This window comes from Candoia aspera, chromosome 4 (assembly GCF_035149785.1).
Source record: "Candoia aspera isolate rCanAsp1 chromosome 4, rCanAsp1.hap2, whole genome shotgun sequence".
NCBI classification, from domain to species: domain Eukaryota; kingdom Metazoa; phylum Chordata; class Lepidosauria; order Squamata; family Boidae; genus Candoia; species Candoia aspera.
In genome coordinates this window covers 107316610-107335503 of record NC_086156.1, presented here as the reverse complement: position 1 = coordinate 107335503, position 18894 = coordinate 107316610, and the positions used below count along the sequence as shown (strand labels likewise).

The 18894-nt window shown below is 39.1% G+C and overlaps 1 protein-coding gene across 1 annotated transcript; it reads left to right on the top strand.

Annotated features, from left to right (window-relative positions):
• The first annotated feature begins 4290 nt into the window (after positions 1 to 4290).
• LOC134496950 (vomeronasal type-2 receptor 26-like) lies at positions 4291 to 15637 on the top strand. The gene is made up of 6 exons (XM_063302664.1): positions 4291 to 4454; positions 4958 to 5249; positions 9582 to 10442; positions 10961 to 11188; positions 13884 to 14010; positions 14742 to 15637. The coding sequence occupies exons 1-6, from the start codon at positions 4291 to 4293 to the stop codon at positions 15635 to 15637; spliced, it is 2568 nt and encodes an 855-aa protein (XP_063158734.1).
• Positions 15638 to 18894: the final 3257 nt, after the last annotated feature.

The following is an 18894-nucleotide window of genomic DNA, read 5'->3' as shown; positions in this document are numbered from 1 at the left end:
ATATCTCTTACAGCAATGTAGATGTTTCAGCACTGTCATCTGATGCACAGTTCTACAGGCTAGACAATTTAATTCCTGGAGGTAAGAAGAGGAATTGGGGCTATCAGAAGGAAAAAAAGATCCATATGGTTCACAGTCATACTGAAGAATAGAACAACTTGTGAAAAAGCCTACTTACTGCCCAGCCCTAAATAAACAAATTTGGAAAAGGGCTCCATTTAGGGGTTTGAAGGCCAGGTGCACAACTTAATACTATAACAGGCACTGGAGAATTCATTGTTAAGCTCTGTGGTCATTAAGCAAGGCATCACATGACCACACACAATTTTATGATGTTTTTGCAGCAGCTGTCAAGCGAATCACTGTGGTCATTAAGTGAATCACATGGTTGCTAAGGGAATCATGTAGCTGTTAAGTGAATAAAGCAGTTCCCCATTGATTTTGCTTGTTGGAAGCCAGCTGGGAAGGTCACGAATGGTGATCAGGCGATGCTGGTTGCCAAGCACCCTAATTTTGATCATGTGACCACAGGTTGGCTGCAATGATTGTAAGTGCAAGTGTGACCTGGAATATTTAGCTTCAGTAGCTTTTTAATAAAGGTGATATTACCCTTTAAGCATGGCATCCATGCCTTCTTTTCAAGTTCAAGAAACATGTTTTCCATCTACCAAAAACCCTTTCTTTCTTTTACATGCAAAAACTAGCCTTTTCAGCAACTAAACAGTAGAAGGCGTATTCTGAAAGTCCTTGAATACACTTGCAAGTTTTAAGATGATACAAACCCGGCTGGGGAAGGGACTGACGTAACCCATACGTTTGGCATTTGTGGAATGTTATCTAGAATCAGTGTTGCCTATTGTTCAACTCTCTCATGTAATCAATGCCTGTTATTGTTTGCTTTCTTGCTTTATGACGTATCACTTATAATGAATGTATGTATCATTTGTTTCTGTACCCTATAAAAGGACCCCCCCTCTTAATAAATGCTTTGGCTTTTGCCTGAATTGCTGTGTGATTTGTGTTTTCAGGTAGGCAAAAAGCCACTTTGCAAAGTTAGTCTGTCTGCCGAATTCAGGGACCAAGTTTCCATCAGCTCCGTGTCAAACTCAGAGTGCCTGAGTTTCTTGGCAAGACGAGTCATAAGTTACTTTTTTCAGCACCATCTTAACTTTGAATGGTTGTTAAACAAATGATCACAAGTCAAGAACAACCTGTAGAAGCTTCTGTTCAAAATATTTGTGCAACTTGGTTGTTGTCAGTGGTAACATGTTGCAGTGGTAAGAATCAGTAGGATCTGATAATCTCTGGATATAAATTTGGTTGAAAAAATAAGGAAGTTTCTAACCGCAAGTAGCATTAACCAAAAAACCAGAGTCAAGCTATTTAGACTCCTATAAAGGACAAGCCCTCCATAACCATACTGCAGATGACAATACCCAAATGTCCAAAGGTAACTTACTGCATGCTTATGTCCTTTTCAAGGTTTTCTGGTGGATGATGCTCTTCACCCAGATAGTGCACAAGACAATCACATTTATTACAAGAGAAAATAATGTACAAATTAAACTTTGGTGCTTCAAGTGAGCTCATATTATTATTTACAGTGAGGTTGTTCTATTTCTTAAATTGCTTATATCTTTTAAAGTTTCCTTTAAAGACACTTTTCAATTATTATTGCTTTCAGTCGCTTTGTTTTGTACCTTCTCTGTCTCTCCTTATTTGCTTCTGATTAGATTCTAACGAGGAACTTTATTTTACTTTTTTATTCTTTTTTTACTTTCTATTCTGTCCTGGATATGTTTCTTTATGGCTGACTTCTCTATTTCTTTGCTCCTAATCTCTGTATATCTCTATTCTCCCTCTCTTTAGGGCTATACTCTTTTTTTCTACAAAGTTCAATCTGTTTTTTAACTTTTTAAGTTTCTGCTTTCTATTTCTGTTCTGTCAGTCTTTTCTGCTTGTGTGTTCCTGGCTGGGCTTCTTAATTCATCTTCTCTTCCAAATCTTGACTCCATCTGAGGGAATTGGCTTCAAGAACTTTTCCCTCATGCCTGTGTGGGGGGAGGAAATGAACACCTCTCCCTCCCCAGTTTTCTCGGCTGCTGCCTCCTTTCTTGTTGCCTCTCCTCATCATAGCTGTCTGTCTTTCACTTTGCCTTTTCACTTTCACTCCTGGCTCTTGGCTCTGTTTATTCACCCTCTTCTTCATGAGGCCTGTGGCTGCAGAGCTCCCTGGCCACCACTTCTCTTTGTTCCTCCTCCCTGCCTCCTGCCTAATGCTGCTGTTTGATTGGCAGATGCTCTTGATTGGAAGCTGGGTTATCCTGATGATGGGGGTGTGCCAAGAATGGAGGGGCACAGGGGCTTTTGATCTGCTCAGGCAGTCTGTCCTTCCACACTGTTGTCTTTATATTTGGCCTATTCAAGGGCTAAATATATCTTACCAGTGATCTTTTTCCTATTCTTCACAAGTACTTAAAGTCTGGACACCTCATTCTTGCTGCCATTATTTATGAGATTTACATGCCTTCAGAGCAAATGGTTTTTGCAGAACATCCATCACACAATCTCCTTGATGAATATGTGTGAGGCACTCTTAACTCGGTTATTTATTCCTCCATTTTCTAAAACTTGCCACTTCTTGCCTACCTATTTTTTCTGAGTAGCACCCTATGACTATGAGAAGCTGGAGGAATACCAAAGCCTGAATGAAGAATTAGAGAGGATGTGGAAAGTGAAGGCCAAAGTGGTCCCAGAGATGGTAGGGGCACTTGGGGCTGTGACTCCCAAGCTGGGAGAGTGACTCCAACAGATCCAGGAACAACATCAAAGCTCTCTGTCCAGAAAAGTGCAATGCTAAGAACAGCTATGATACTGTGCAGAACCCTCAAACTCCCAGGCCTCTGGTAGAGGACCTGATGTTGAAGAAGACACATACCACCCATAGGAGGGAGAAGGGATTTTTTTTTTTTTTTTTTTGGTAACACACACACACAAGTTATATATTTTTGTTTTATTGCACCATACAAGAAAGACAAAGGAAATACCGTATCTCACAGCATGTCTCTGAACACCAGAATGTCCTTGAAAGGGTTTTGGGGGTGACCTTATTATTGTGCCCCTGCATTCTTTCCAACTATAAGGATTCTATCCTGTCAGATACCATCAACATGTTCTGTAAACAGTTACATTTATTGTATCAGCATACCTCCCCCTTTCACACATTCCATTCACACTCAAAGGAAGGACAATTGTCTGCTATCAGTATCTGCCTCCACTCCAGGGTCACACACTAGCTTTATTTCAATGTGTGTTTTTACTACATTGCTGCTTTAAGTCATGTATGGTCTATGCCTAGAATTATTAAAGATGATAATATTTATAGAATGAAATTGTTTAATCCTCCATAAGTGGTTAAGGTGCTAGACTGATTTGGGGCAGACCTAAACTGGGTTTCTTAACCCTAGACTAGGAAGATGAAAAGCTTCAGTCTACTGATCTACAAGGGACCAGACACAAGAAGGGAAAACAAGCAGATTTTTTTTCCAAGTGTGTGTATGTCTATGTCTGTGTCTGTGTGTGTTTGTGTCTATGTGAGCAGACATAATTTAATTTCCCTTCCTGTATACTCTAATTCCCTGTATCTTTTGTTATAGTTACCAACCAATGTTTTCTGAAGGTACTGTACATGGTAAACATGTTTTCTTCTTAAATACATTTGTAGTATGTAGGTTTTCTCCCCTGTAATTATTTCTCCCTGTGGGATTCCAGGAGTTGCTAGGAAAATTAAACAAAATCTGAACAATGGTTTAAGTATCCCCTGTTTTCCTTGACAGCTCTTTCTGTAGACTCATAGGATTTGGTATGTTGTTGTTTTAAATTCTTAGTTTTATATTCTTCTAGTTTTCTTCATTCATAATGGAGTGGTACTCCCACTGGGGAAATAATAATATATATTAAAAAAAAAAAAAAGAAACACTTCCCAATGAGATGTGATGAACATGTTTTCTTCTAAATAATAATTGAGTATATGATGTCAGGCTTTGTGAAATTTCAGTGGTTGGTAGCACACCCAAAAATATTAATATTTCCCCTGCCACAGAGAGAAACAGCTAGATCTTTCTAAGTTTCCTTTCTTGTTGTTTTATGCTCCTTGTTATTAAAGTCAGGCTGTGCAAGTTAGAGTCAAATGGCAATGTAGCAGGATGTAAAAGGGTCTCTTCAGTACAGAGTTGCTTGCTCAAAATTAAAGTAACTGTAGCAATTGTGTTATTATTGCTACCTGAGAAAATGTGCGAGATTACTAAATGCCACATCAGGGATCCTCCTCCTATTTTTCATGAGTATTTAAAGCCTGGGGGACTAATCTTTGCTGCTGTTACTAATCAAATCCACCTACTTTCAGAACACTTAACTTTTGAAAAGTATCCTTCTTATGAACAGTCAGACTTCGTGTAAGACATTAGGCTTCTTGTTTAATCAAATTAGTCATTGGCATGTATTCTGATTCTAGCAACTGTACTTTTGCCCATCCGTTTTCATGAATTTTCAGATGAGTGGCCAGTCTATGAACAAGAACCTTTGACTCCCAGGCTTCTTGGGAACAGATGGTATTTGGGTCAGTCAGATTTAGAACTTGCTGAGATGTGTTCTACTTTGATCACTGGGATTCCTTCTCACATAAATGTTACCTGGGATTTTAGTGTGTGTACGTGTACAGTATGTCTATGTGTACTGTATATCCATTGACACACATGCACACGCACACACACACACACAAAAGCTAGCATGCTATGTGTTTGTCTTACACCTTCCATAGCCATGGTGAAAGCCATATTATAACTTCTTTTAACTGCAGAATCTCAAGACAGAAGACACAGTGGGCATCACCCTTGGCGGAATATTTGCAATATTTGCAAAATGCAAACTAATGCATCTTATATACTTCTCCTTCAAGGTTCCTGACTCACAACTACCAACACATCCTGGCTCTGATGTTTGCTGTAAAAGAAATCAATGAAAATTCCCAGCTCTTGCCCAATGTCTCCCTGGGTTTCCATATCTATAATGATTATTTTATTGCAAGCTGGACTTATCATGCAGCAATGCAACTGCTGTCTACAAAGGACCAGTTCATCCCTAACTACAAGTGTGATGATCAGGGCAAAGTAATGGCTGTAATTGGAGGACCCAATTCTAATCTATGTCTTGATCTGGCAACTATCCTCAACAACTACCAGATACCACAGGCAAGGAATGAAATAAGGGACTTTTAGAAGCCATCCTCACTCCACTCTTTAAAAAGTGGTGGCTTGGGAATAGAAAGTGATATAATGGAAAGGAATATAATAGGGATTCCATTCTGCTTGAAAGTAAGGATGTCCATGTATCAGACTTGACCTAGTTATTACCTTAAGGCAGTTTTCACAGCAACAACATAGATCTAGATGCACTACTGTATAGATATATATGATATAGATGGTATCAATAAAGATCCAGATAGAGATATGTGACTTTCCAATGCCTCCCTTCTTATTAATGTGATAATCTTTCCACTTCTATAATTTTACAGTATAATATTGCTTGTGCACTTGCCAATCTATCTTCTTTCTCCCCCCTCAAATTTGATTATGCCACTGTGTTTATGTGCATCTTCCTTGAGTATACAAATCATTTCCAGATTTTGGGGTGAACTTGATCATCATCTTTTTCTTAAGCTATTTGTTTTTATAGTATGGCTTGTATTACCACTATTTGTGGATGGATATGCCTTTTCTATTTTGACATCTCACAGTTTAAAACATGTATGAATTGTGCATACTTTCCATTTCATTTCAAGATGATTGAATGAACAGTCAGTTGAATGATTGGTTGGCTCGTCTGTTGCTTCCAACATTCATTCATTTGTAATATTCATAGACCACCTCAATCAACTGAAACTCTGAGTGGTTCATAGTAAGGAAGAAATGCTACAATGAACTTGTTAAAACAGAGAGTACTAATGCAATCCACATAGTTCAGTTAAAATCACTCTACAATTCAAAGTTTTATTGAGATAAAATGGTTTTCAGTCTTTTTGGAAAGCAAGGAGCATACATCTGAGGGCAGCATGATCCATAGTGTGGAGGATGCTATAAAGAAAGGCTGATGGTGAGGAAAATCTGTATACTGTGCAAATTTCCTAAATTAAACTTTTCCCTAAGCATCCCCCCCCCATGTAAATTCTTATGGTTAGAATTTTCTGTGACATTTACATTTTAGCATTTCCTCCCCCGTAATAAGGTGCATATTTTAATAAAACCTGTTTGCTAAAGGAATGTTACTAAAACACGTGGAAGAGTGCAGCGACCAGAGGCTGATTGATTTTGCATTCCCTTTGTACTTTGAGGGGGGTCACTAAGACCATTTTATATAAAACATATTTGTTTTCCACAATTGTCTATGCTATACACATGTTATTGCCCAGACTATTTACTGGGAGAAAGAGACTCCAGCATTTGGAGGAGTGTTTTCCATTTCATGTTTTCCATTTCATGTTTTCCATTTCAGACTCAAATTTAAGGTGGTGACTTTATGTCACCTAACCAGAGTGGTTCACCGTTTTTGGAGAAATCTGGAAGCCAGAGCAAGAAATACAGTTTTAAGGCATACCCAAATCTCTGGCCTTCCTTTCCTGAACAGATGTATTCTGTGTTTTTTACTGTTTTTTACCTGTTTTTTCTATCTGTACAGCTGGGAAGGTCCTGCTGGTATCGAGAATTCTCAGTTGTGTATGCTCAGTAGCTGAGATCCTAACAAGCAGTATAAGGGTTAAACTATATATTATTTTAAAGATGTATCTTAGTATTATGTCATTTTATTTTACTTTTTTTTAAATCCAAAAATAAGCAAAAGTTTTCCCCTGCAGTTCATTAAAAGCATACATAAAAAGACAAATCTTAGTGGCTGTTAATACACATACACATAGACATACACATAGACATACACATAGACATACACATAGACATACATACATATACATATACATGTTTTGCCCAAGAGCATTTTCCCTTTCATCAAAAATAATGTTTTAGGCCACTGCAAAATATCTTTGCAGAATATTTCAATTTTAAGTATCTCATGAGATTTCATACTCTTCCATTAGAATATTCTACATTTGGTGGTCATGTGATTTACACATTACTCAAATGATTCAGGGCATCTGTAGAAATGGAAAAAGTTTCTGACTGCTAATGCATTTTCATGATTCCCTGCACAGTACTATACAATCTATTTTTCTGTATACTGTTTAGCTGAATTATCACTAAAGTATATGAAATGTCATATTCTTTAAGAGAAGAAATGTGATCTGGAATGTATCTCTCATTGCAGATTTTTCCTGCAGAACTACCAACATATCCTGGCCTTGGTTTTTGCTGTAAAGGAGATCAATGAGAACAACCTCATATTATCCAACATGACTCTGGGTATTCACATCTCTAACAGTTATTTCATGGCCAGATGGACCTACTTTGCTTCAATGGAGCTTCTCTCAACACAGGGCAGGTTCATCCCCAATTATAAGTGTGATGCCAAGGACTGGGCAGTATCTGTTATTGCAGGACCTACCTCTAACATCTGTCCCTTCATGGCAAACATTTTGAACGTCTACAAGATGCCCCAGGTAAGATTTGCTTTTGAAATACGTGTAATGGGCTGTGAAAATAACCTTGAGAAAAAGAAGGAATAAAAGCAACCTGAGCCCAAACCAGAAATGTCATTTGAGAAAGGATCTCAGAATTGGCCCTCCCTAGTTCTCTGGAAGATAAGGCAGGGGAGAGGGGAAGCTCTTCCAGAGTTGCAAGATTGATTCAAGGTAGTCCTGACCAGGAAACCAAAATCACGAACACTAATACAACTTTTATTGTAATGTTACAGTAACAGAATCTTGGAGGCCTGAAAGCACTTCCTCCTCCCTTGTTACATTTACAAAGTTATATTTACAAAAGAACAAGAAATAACCAACAATAAATTATTATTATTATTATTATTATTATTATTATTATTATTATTTAATTTGGAAATAAAGTGGCAATCCAAACAGGGATGAAAAAATATGGGGTGGCCAGATGACATGGATACTTGATTTATTCCTCAGTCTGAATCCAAACCAATTAATATACTATCATTCCTTGACTTATTTATGAATACACTGTAAAAAATGTCAATGAATTTTCATGAATATATTTTCTCACCATGTTTAATAATATTATGGATTCATGGGCCTGATTATGAAATTCAATATATTATAATTTGGGAATCATTATCTTGATCTTTATTTTGCAGAATGACATCCTCCCTACCTCCCTCCCTCCCTCTCATGACTATTCCATAATAATTCAAATACTTTTTTAAAAAAATGTTGTACAAATGAAAGAAAACTGCATAGAAAGTTAAATGAATCACTCTGTGGATGAGTTACCATTAATTCCCTTATATCACATCCAAACACAGCTGTTTTACTGGACTGTGGAAAGCATGAGAGGAGCTAGGAAAAAAAGCAGACCTGAAAGATTAATAGCCAACTGAGTTACCACACTGCTCATTACACATTCCTGCTAATGTTTGCTGATACTTGGTAAATACAATCAGAGTATTGTGCTATTTAAATAATATTTCCTTCTTCTGAAACCAGAATAATTAATGGATTAATAAATCCTAAGTGAACATGTGCAATTCCATCAAATCGAATATCAGGATTTCCATGGAACATTGAATTTGGCAGCATTGTGGGACATTTTATTCCCAAACTTAGTGACTTGAGTCTCTTTAAAGCATTAGACACCACTTTTTGCATTTCCCAAATTCTGAAAATGGAAAATAATCCAAAGATTGAACACTGGTTGCATTTCAGGTTTAACTATGTTTATTACTGGGGAGCTGCATATTTTTGACTCCTGTTTGAAAGTGGGGAGGGACAGTGTTTGATCTGTACGATACTTGCTCCTGAAATTCAGACAAGATAGTATGGAAAGTAAGAGGCTGATGCATTACCAAGTTGTGAAATAATTTAAATGAAAAGGAAGAAAGTCATTCATGTGCCCTTCCAGTACTTGTGGGATTGCAAGTTATATCCATATTTGCATGCAAATTGGTATGCATACAGATTATGAGATGAGAACTAAGAAAAACTGAAAAAAGGACAGGGTCATACTGAACACAAAACAAGGTTCTTGCATTGCTCATCCTATCTCATCTGCATCCCACCATGACTTCATTGCTTCAGTTATTCTGCTGTTTCCTATCAGGAGAAGACTAGCTAAATGCTGGGATGGGTTTGCTTCAGGACCAAGACGCTTTAGCCCTTAAAATTTGGGGTCCATTTTTAGTATAACATTTCCGGAATTAATGCATTTCTGAGGCCTCCAGCTTTGTACTTATACTACAATTACAGCTATTGAGTGAAAATTCTGCACATCAATTCTTTTTGAGTATGATTAGGTTAATGATTGCAAGGAAGACCATAAATTAAGAACAGCATTTTCAAACATAATGAATATTTCATTTTGGAAAACCATGTTCCCTGTGTTTTCCACATTTAGCTCATATATGGATCTTCTCCAATGATAGATGACAAGATACAGGCAGCTTTCTTTCTTCGTTTTTTCCCAAATGGTGACCAACAGATCATGGGTATTCTCCAGTTGCTTTTGTACTTAAGGTGGACTTGGATTGGGCTAATTTTCCAACGTAATGAGAGTGGAGAGAGGTTCATACAAAATGGTGTTACTTTGTTTTCCCAGAAAGGTATCTGCTTTGACTTCATGCAAGAGATGGCCAAGGAAACATTTGCTAATGATATACTAGTTGCATTGAAAGATTTTATTAAAATGTACATGATTATCATGAAGAGCACTGCCAATGTTATTATCCTATGTTGTGAAAACCAGGTCACTGCCATTTTTAGAATGGTGCCCTATTTTACAGAATTTGAAGAGACAGCAATTAAGAGAAAAGATAAAGTTTGGATAATTCCAGCCCAGATGGAGTTTACATCACTTCCCTTTCAAAAAATATGGGGTATGGACTTCTTCCATGGTGTTATAAGTTTTGCAGTTTCTTCTAAGAAGATCTCTGGATTCAACAAATTCCTTCAGATGAGAAACCCAACTTCAGAAGAGAAAGACCATTTACTGAGAGTGTTTTGGGAAAAGGTTTTTGAATGTTCTTTTCCTCAAGATGAGTTTGATGAAGATACTGGACGGCTGTGCACTGGAGAAGAGAAGCTTGAGAATCTTCCTAAGTCTGTCTTTGACACCACCATGACTGGGCAGAGCTACAGCATCTATAATGCAGTCTATGCGGTGGCACATGCTTTGACAGCCATGTTTTCATCCAAATCCAAATACAGAGCAAGGGCAAACAGTGGGAGACTGATTATTCTCAATCAAGAAACGTGGCAGGTAATAATAGAATGAACAAACATTTCCCTTTGCTCATATCTCTAATGCAATGGGCTGTAGCACTTTGGGTATGACCAATGAGAACAATGGAGTGATGATTTTATGTCTCTTGCCACTTGATTTTCCTCATAGTTTCAGGACTGAGTGAAACTTTTGTAATTGCAAATATTAGTACATGGCCCAGAGTCGCTTGTTTGTGAGGTGGGCAGCAATATAAACTTGAACAATAAATAAATATTGCCACAGCAATATAGAAGAAAGGATTAAGATGCAGCAGCAGCTGCATGGTTGGCAGAGGTTCAAAAGATCTGTGGAAGGGAAGAAACAGATGAGGGGTGGAAGAGCACTAATTCTATTAATGTGCCCAGCCATATTAAATTGATGACCCATAACTTAATACCATTGCAATTGATCCTTCCTTCCTTCCTTCCTTCCTTCCTTCCTTCCTTCCTTCCTTCCTTCCTTCCTTCCTTCCTTCCTTCCTTCCTTTTTAATTGTCTTGCTTTGTTTCTGTTCAGCTCCATCACTATTTGAGAACCATCTCATTCAATAACACCGCAGGAGAGAAAGTTTCCTTTAATGAAAATGGGGACTTAGAGACTGGATTTGATATTTTCAACTGGGTCACATTCCCAAACCAGACCTTTGTTAAAGTCAAAGTTGGAAAGATAGACCCAGTAGCTTCACCAGATAAGCTTCTCACCATTTCTACACAGGACATCATCTGGCCCACCATGTTTAACCAGGTATTTCCTGCTCAGATTTCAAACTGTGCACATTCATCCTTTCTTGTTTTCAGAATTATAGATTTTAATAGATCCTGTCCTTCAAGTTGTCAGGTTTAAAACTGTGAAGAGGAAGAAATAATCACCAGAGATTTTGAAATACAAAGACTTAAACCACTGTATAGGAAGAGTTAAAGTAATTTACTTATATCTCCTTATCAAATCTTTATGGTTTTTAGCAGACTTTAAACAAAGAGTCTATTCCTGCTGGTATTTCAAGGTTGCCGAGTTGAAAACAACAACAAGAACAACACACATTAGAAAGTTCATTAAAGTAATTGAAGCTATATATAATATAATTCAGAAAGCTTTAACAGTGAGAGTGCTAAAATTTTAATGCTTACTATATGTGCTGGGATATTTCCATAATGAAGAGAGGGTATGTTTGGGAAATCCAAGGTTTCTTTCCAAACAGTGACACTGATTTTATTCAAGCTAGAATTCCAAACTGTATGCAATTGGAAGTTTCCTCTTCATTTGATAGGGGAGATAACTTTACAGAACATTAGTTTTGCTTAAACAAATTGCAAAAAATGCAGTACGAACCAAGCTGGCATCTCTTTTCTTGAGGACTATTCTAGTTGATGGTTATTAGGTGCCTCTGAGTTGAGTTCTTCACTAGTAACTATATAGATAAATGTTCACTATCTTGACATAATAACTCATCACTTTTTCACAGGTATTCAAGCAATTACTTTCATCCCATCAATTCAGCTAGTCCATTGTCTTCCTCTTCTCCTTGCTTCCAGATTTTTGGAGTTTCCATTTGCTAATTATCATACTAGGGGAGCAGTCAGGCTCTACTTGATCCAGGAGTGATTGAGTAGTTCTTCTTAAAATTGATGGTGTTTGTGGTAAAAATCTGGGAATTTATAATTTGCAGCTATCTACCATTTTCTTTCTTGTTCAGCCTCAATGTCCCCAGTTCCACAGCTGGCAAGACCATCACTTTTCCTGACTGTCTTGTCATAACTGTCACTGAAATATCCCCAGCCTTCATCTTCTTTTTAAAGTTGTCATTTGGATTCTTTCCTAGGGTTAATCTCTTCCATATGTCTTCTGCATACTGTCCACCTTTACCTGTTCTTGTGTCCTTGGAGACAAACTTATCAGCAACCTTTCCTTTGTTTCTCTCTGTCGTATGTGCAAACAAGCATGCTGGTAGATTTTACCTTTTTTCTATTAAATTTTCACCCCAGATTTTTCATTTTCTCTTTTACTTTAATACTGAGGGCTGAATCACCCTTTTTCCTTCCTCCAGCAACAGGATGGGCCACCTAATATTTTGGGTACAGAGGAATTAATAAGATTTTCTCAGCCTGTCCTTAGGGTTTGGGGAAGGCTGTTTCTAGTCATGTGTTCTTTCCCTGCATCAAAAGCGACGTTTTCCCCCATCTGCTTTATCTCATATAAATACTAGTTTGCTCTGGCAAGTCCCCATCCCCCCACCCCCCAGCATCCTCAGGCTCTGCTTTCTTTCTTCAGTGGTCTTTCATACTAGGATTCTGGGCTGCCTGATTGCTTTTTTATTATGGGATGGGTGGTGTTCAGCAGTGGAATGGAGAAATGTTGTTTAAAAAAATGATTCAGGAGAGGAATAGGGAATGCTGGATACAGAGATATATACTGTGGATATATCAATGGATGGATGGATGGATAGATCGATGGATGGATAGATCGATTGATGGATGAATATTCTGCCAAGTTCCCCTTCATGCCCCAAATGACAGGAAGAATGATAAAACTGCTGCTCCTAGATTGCGTGATTATCAGAATGCTTATGCACTCGTTCAATTATAACTCATAAGCTTTTGCTTAGAAATCAATTTTAATGATGCAAAGCATTAAGTACAGAGAAATAGTTGTGAATGAGATTTCCCACGTGTTCCTACAATTAAAATCACAGTAACTTCAAATTCCCCCCCACTGCCCCTTTGGTATGTGGCCCCGCCTTCTTGTGCCAGCCGATGGCTGCAACTGTTCTTCATGGATGACCTTGGTGCAAAGGTTATAAAGGTCACAAAAAAACAAACAAACATAAAGACCTTGATGATTCACACACACACGCTCCCCCTCCCTGCTGGCCACTTTGCAGGCTGACACGAGTTGTACCAAAATGGATGCAAGGATGATCAGATGTTCTGGGAACATTTGATCGGGAAGCATGACAGCTTGCTTGTTTTTCCACCAGTCAATGAAATACATGACCACCCAAAGGAAAGACATTGATGCTTACTTTCCTGGCATGGATGAGAAGGAAAAAAGAAATGGGGGAATCCTGTGTCAGGGGTCATGTTAACCTTGGTCCAGACAAAATTCCTGACCATTGCTGTGGCCAAAGTAGAGAAAGGAATTGAAATCAGGGGAAAAAATAATTCACCTCTATTTCCAGCTAATGTATGCATGGGAAGCAAGTTCTTCTGGACCTCTACTTCCACATAGCCAAATGATGGTACCTTCATGTCCCCAATTCTTTGTGTTGCTATCTTCATTTTTGATTCTAGCTCTCATTCCGTACAAAACTGCCATTCATTAAATATGATTGCTCTAAAACATAAGGAGATTTTTGGACATCTACATCCTACACTCATTATTTAAAAGTGAAAGCCCCACTGAAATTGATTTTTTAATAAATCCCGGTTTCACTTCTTTATAGGTTCTACCTCTTTCTGTATGCAATGACAAATGCTATTCAGGCTACAGTAAGATGAAAATAGAAGGGAAGCCTTTTTGCTGTTATGATTGCCTTCCATGCGCAAAAGGGAAAATTTCAAACCAGATGGGTAAGAGTTGTCTTGTGCAAAACTATTCAGACTTCTTAACTGTGATTCAAAATACTAATATTTAAACGTCCTATAACTGACTTCTAATGTGGTGACTGAACCAATGATATTGCTCTGTAAATACTAAAAATGAGAGGATATTTCAGAATGTCCAAAAATACATGTCCAGTCTGGGTTCTTCTAGATTGTTCCAGATTATGGCTTCTCATTGCTGCAGAACTGAATAGAGATCAGTTCTGCAGCAATAATTGACATTTTTTTTATTATTATTATTTTGTAAGATGATGGAAGATCTATTGTGTGTGTGTGTGTATGTGTTTGTAAAAGAGGAACATGGAAAATTGGGATCTAGTTGCTGTCATTAAGAGCTTGATTCCATTAAATTGGGATCAAGTTGCTGTCATTAAGAGCTTGATTCCTTAAATAATATGATATCATGTAATAAAAATTTTCCTCCCCCATCTAACCCTTAACCATCTTTTGCTTTCCATTTTTTCAGGAAAGTTCTGAATGATAAAAGATTATTACACAAATCTTTATTAGATTTTGTCATAAGGCCAGTTCTTACCACAAAGCAATATATCTGTCTCAGAAAAATTGCTATACTTACAGCCTAGCCCTAAATATAAACAGGCATTACTTAACTAGGGATAAGTGAATCCCATTAATTAACTCTCAGTCCCACTACCTTCGTATTTCTAGAAACCGACCTTGATGTTTTCTTTTTCCAGATGCAGTTGATTGCTTCCAATGTTCAGAAGATCAATATACAAACAAAGCTCAAAACCTTTGCATTCTAAAACAAACAACGTTTCTGTCTTACAGTGAGCCACTGGGAATCACCTTGGCGACTGTTAGTCTCTCCTTTTCATTCATCACAGCCTTGGTGTTCGGCATTTTCATTAAACAACGGGACACCCCTATAGTCAAAGCCAACAACAGGAACCTCACCTACATTCTCCTCATTGTTCTCCTGCTCTCCTTCCTTTGCACTTTGCTCTTCATTGGCCAACCTGACCAAGTGAAATGTCTCATGCGACAAACTGCTTTTGGCATAATCTTCTCTGTTGCCATTTCTTGCATATTGGGGAAAACAACCATTGTTGTCCTTGCTTTCATGGTCACCAAGCCAGGTTCCAAAATGAGGAAATGGGTGGGCAAAAGGCTGGCCAAAGCGATTGTCCTATCTTGCTCCCTAGCTCAATTCACCATTTGTGTAGTGTGGCTGGCAATTTCCCCCCCATTCCCAGATTCAGACATGTACTCCATGGCTGAAGAAATTGTCCTAGAATGTAATGAAGGCTCAACCACTATGTTTTATACTGTCCTTATTTTCCTGGGTTTCTTGACTTCTATCAGCTTCACAGTAGCCTTCCTGGCTAGGAAGTTACCTGACAGCTTTAATGAAGCCAAATTTATCACCTTCAGCATGTTGGTCTTTTGTAGTGTCTGGATATCATTTGTTCCCACCTATCTGAGTACGAAGGGCAAATACATGGTGGCAGTGGAGATCTTCTCTATTTTGGCTTCTGCAGCTGGATTACTGGGCTGCATCTTTTTCCCCAAATGCTATATCATTATTCTGAGACCTGATCTGAATAAGAAGGAGCAGTTAACAAAGAAATAATCCTGAATAGGTAATTCAGTTTGCTCATTGATTCAGTGGATTACAGCCTTCCCCCTGCTCCATCCAAAAATGCAGGGGTCATTACATGCTGGAGTTTGTTGATCCTGGAATCAGTACCAAAAATCTGAACATATCATCATCATCATCATCATCATCATCATCATCATCATCATCATCATCAACTCAACACAGACCACAAAGTTCTATCAAAACTCTGACACATACCCAAGAAGAAAATTCATATGCAGAGATCTATGACCAGGAAAGACCTACAGCATTCTGTCAAGTGACACTAATTCTGGTTCCTTTGAGGACGATCACTACTAAAAGGAACAGGTATTGACATAGAAGCAACTCAGATTTTAGAAATATGAGGAGTTGCATTGAAGTTACAGAATTTAGAAGGCATGACTTTGTAAATAAGGTTTGAGAATCTTTTCATTAGTCCTCCAGTATGTGAGTTGAAGACAAGGTCCATCACTGATGAAGAGTATTTCAGGCTAATCTTTATTCTGAGGACTGATTTAAAGAAAAAGGGATGATTAATAAAAAAATAAAATAAAATAAATCTGTGCTTGTTTGAAATTATTTTGCTTGTTTATTCAGTGCCAAATAGCCCTTCAGCTTAGAAGCTTTTAGACATTTAATTGTTATATTTCAGCAATAAAGAAAATAATAATAATTATGCTTCCATGCCTTATAAACTCATCTTACTGTACATTTAGTGTTTAGTGGTCTATATAAGAGGATGCTGTTAATGAAGGAAAACTGTGTGAGAAAGTAGGAAATATTTAAAAAAATACCAGAGAAATGCTTATACAGTATTAGGAATGTGAATTCTAATTATTATGCCTTATAGGTAAGAGAACAACAGCCAGTTTGGTGTAGTGCTTAAGGTACCAGGTTAGAAACTTGGAGACCATGAGTTTCAGTCCTGCCTTGAGCACGAAGCCAGCTGGGTGACCTTGGTCCAGTCCCACTCTGTCAACCCTAGGGAGGAAGAGGGAATGGAAAACCACTTTTGACATATTGCCAAGGAAACTGCAAGGTCTTGCTTGGGCATTTGCAAGGAAAGGGAAAGGGAAAGGGAAAGGGAAAGGGAAAGGGAAAGGGAAAGGGAAAGGGAAAGGGAAAGGGAAAGGGAAAGGGAAAGGGAAAGGGAAAGGGAAAGGGAAAGGGAAAAGGAATAGCAGAACTGTTACTAGGCCCATTTTAGAAGGTTATCCATGGTAGTAAAATACTAGGGCCAATCTGGATGCCTAAGACTACATATTTATGGAATTGCATCTCTGGGCTCAACTTCATTTCATCACCTCTGAGATCTTAGGGGCTGGGACTTCTTTTTCCCCAATAAATCACATTTTGTGCATTTTGGGTTTCTACTTGCAAAATGTCCCCATTCACCATCTATGACCCTTTGTTATAGTGCTTCAGAAGGCCAGGTCTTAGCAGGGCACTAATGCATAAAGCAGCCAGGTTCTCCACAGAATAGACAAAGTTCTGCATGATATGGGACTTTTCACAAGCAGTACTTAGAGAGTTAGTAGCATCCAGCTGCATAAGTTCAACTTCTGAAATATCTGATCTACAGGTCAGGGAAGGAGAGGAGAATGAAAGAGAAAAAATGTGTTTTCCATTCCCATACACATTTCCCTTTCCTTTGCAAATCTTCTATTGATGCCCAAGCTTATGTGAACTGATGCTATCTTAATTACCGAATGCCTTGATGAATGAGCTCTTTGACTTATTTCCTTTTTGGACTGATAAGTTAGGCCTCTTTCCTTCCAACCATCAGCACGGGAGAGAATGATTATCTGCTGTAATAACTCTGCTTATATATTAAAATTATTACTCTTTTTAATATTTCTCTGTGTCTGTCTCTCTGTGCCTTTGAGTTAGTGTTGGCTCCTGGCAACTTCCTGGCAAGTCATTGCACATTTCTTGCCAAGGTTTTCTGGAAGTGGCTTGTCATTGACTTCTTCCTAGGGCTGTGAGAGAGTGACTGGACCAAAATCATCCAGCTGGTTCTGTGCTTAAGTTGGGACTGGAACTTTCAGTCTCCTGGTTTCTAGCCTGATGCCTTAACCACTACACCAAACTGGTGTTTTATATATTAGGTTTTATTTACTCCATTGGGTTTCTGGTGAATGACTGTAATAAAGTTTTGAAATGAATGGTAGGAACTAAATGATATGTAGTGTCTGTGTGCATGTGAGTGAGTGTTTTGGTCAGACTAGCTTTGAAATTGGTTTTGGAATTTATCCCTAGTTTTGTAGTATCTTTGCACACAAAACTTGACAAAGATGCATTCTTTTCAGCAAATTCTTCCCCTTTCCTCACATGCAGTATGGCATGTGTGAGATGTCATGCCCCGTTCTAAGGCATACATGCCCTACAACGTGATCATGCCTTCCTGTTGGAAGGGAGGGGCAGGAAGCATGCATAGGCTGCCCCCCTCAAGAACAGATTGCACGGGTGGCACGCCCAAGGCCGGGCGGCCATCAACATAATCACCAGCCACTCCAAAGGGCCCCAGGGCATTCACCTGGGGCGCACACAGAAGGAGGATAATGGCAGTTGGACGGCCCCACCCGAATCACCCATCAAGAGGGCCGGGAACGGACACACAGACGGGGTGGGGTGGAAAGGGGCAAGGCCTACAAACGTGTATATAAAGGAAAGGAGCCCAACACATGCTCATTCCCATCTTTCTCTAGTGACCGTATCCTTCTCAATAAACCAGATTTCCTTAGCCAGCCTAAGTTCGAGTCTGCACCTTATTGGGGAGAAGCTACTCATCACATAAAGACGGGAATCATTTTTTTTTTTTTCTCGCTAGCACCTTTCCAGGTATTCCTGTGAGGGAAGAATGCAGCAATGACCCATCTCCCGACGCAATGCGGCGGAGGCCCAAGAACCAGTGTCGGCACCCCAACCTTCACAGAAGGGGCCAGCGGACACCAGGCAGGGGAGGAACCGAGCCGCAACCTCACCTTGACGCCCACCGATGAGACGCTGCCGGAATGGGTTACCCTTGACGGCACGGGGGATTCCCTGCCCGTGATCCTCAGGGTGGCATGGGAGCCATTGCATGCGACCTCAACCAGTGGCAAGGATTGGCAGTGGAGCAAGCAAGCCATGGGAGGCCTCCCGGAAGACGCAAGCGACGGGGCCACGGAAGCGCGCCTGGCGAGGATCGAGCGGCTACTCCACGACCTGGTGTGGGAACGCGGAGGCAGCGAAAGGGGCGCCAGCAG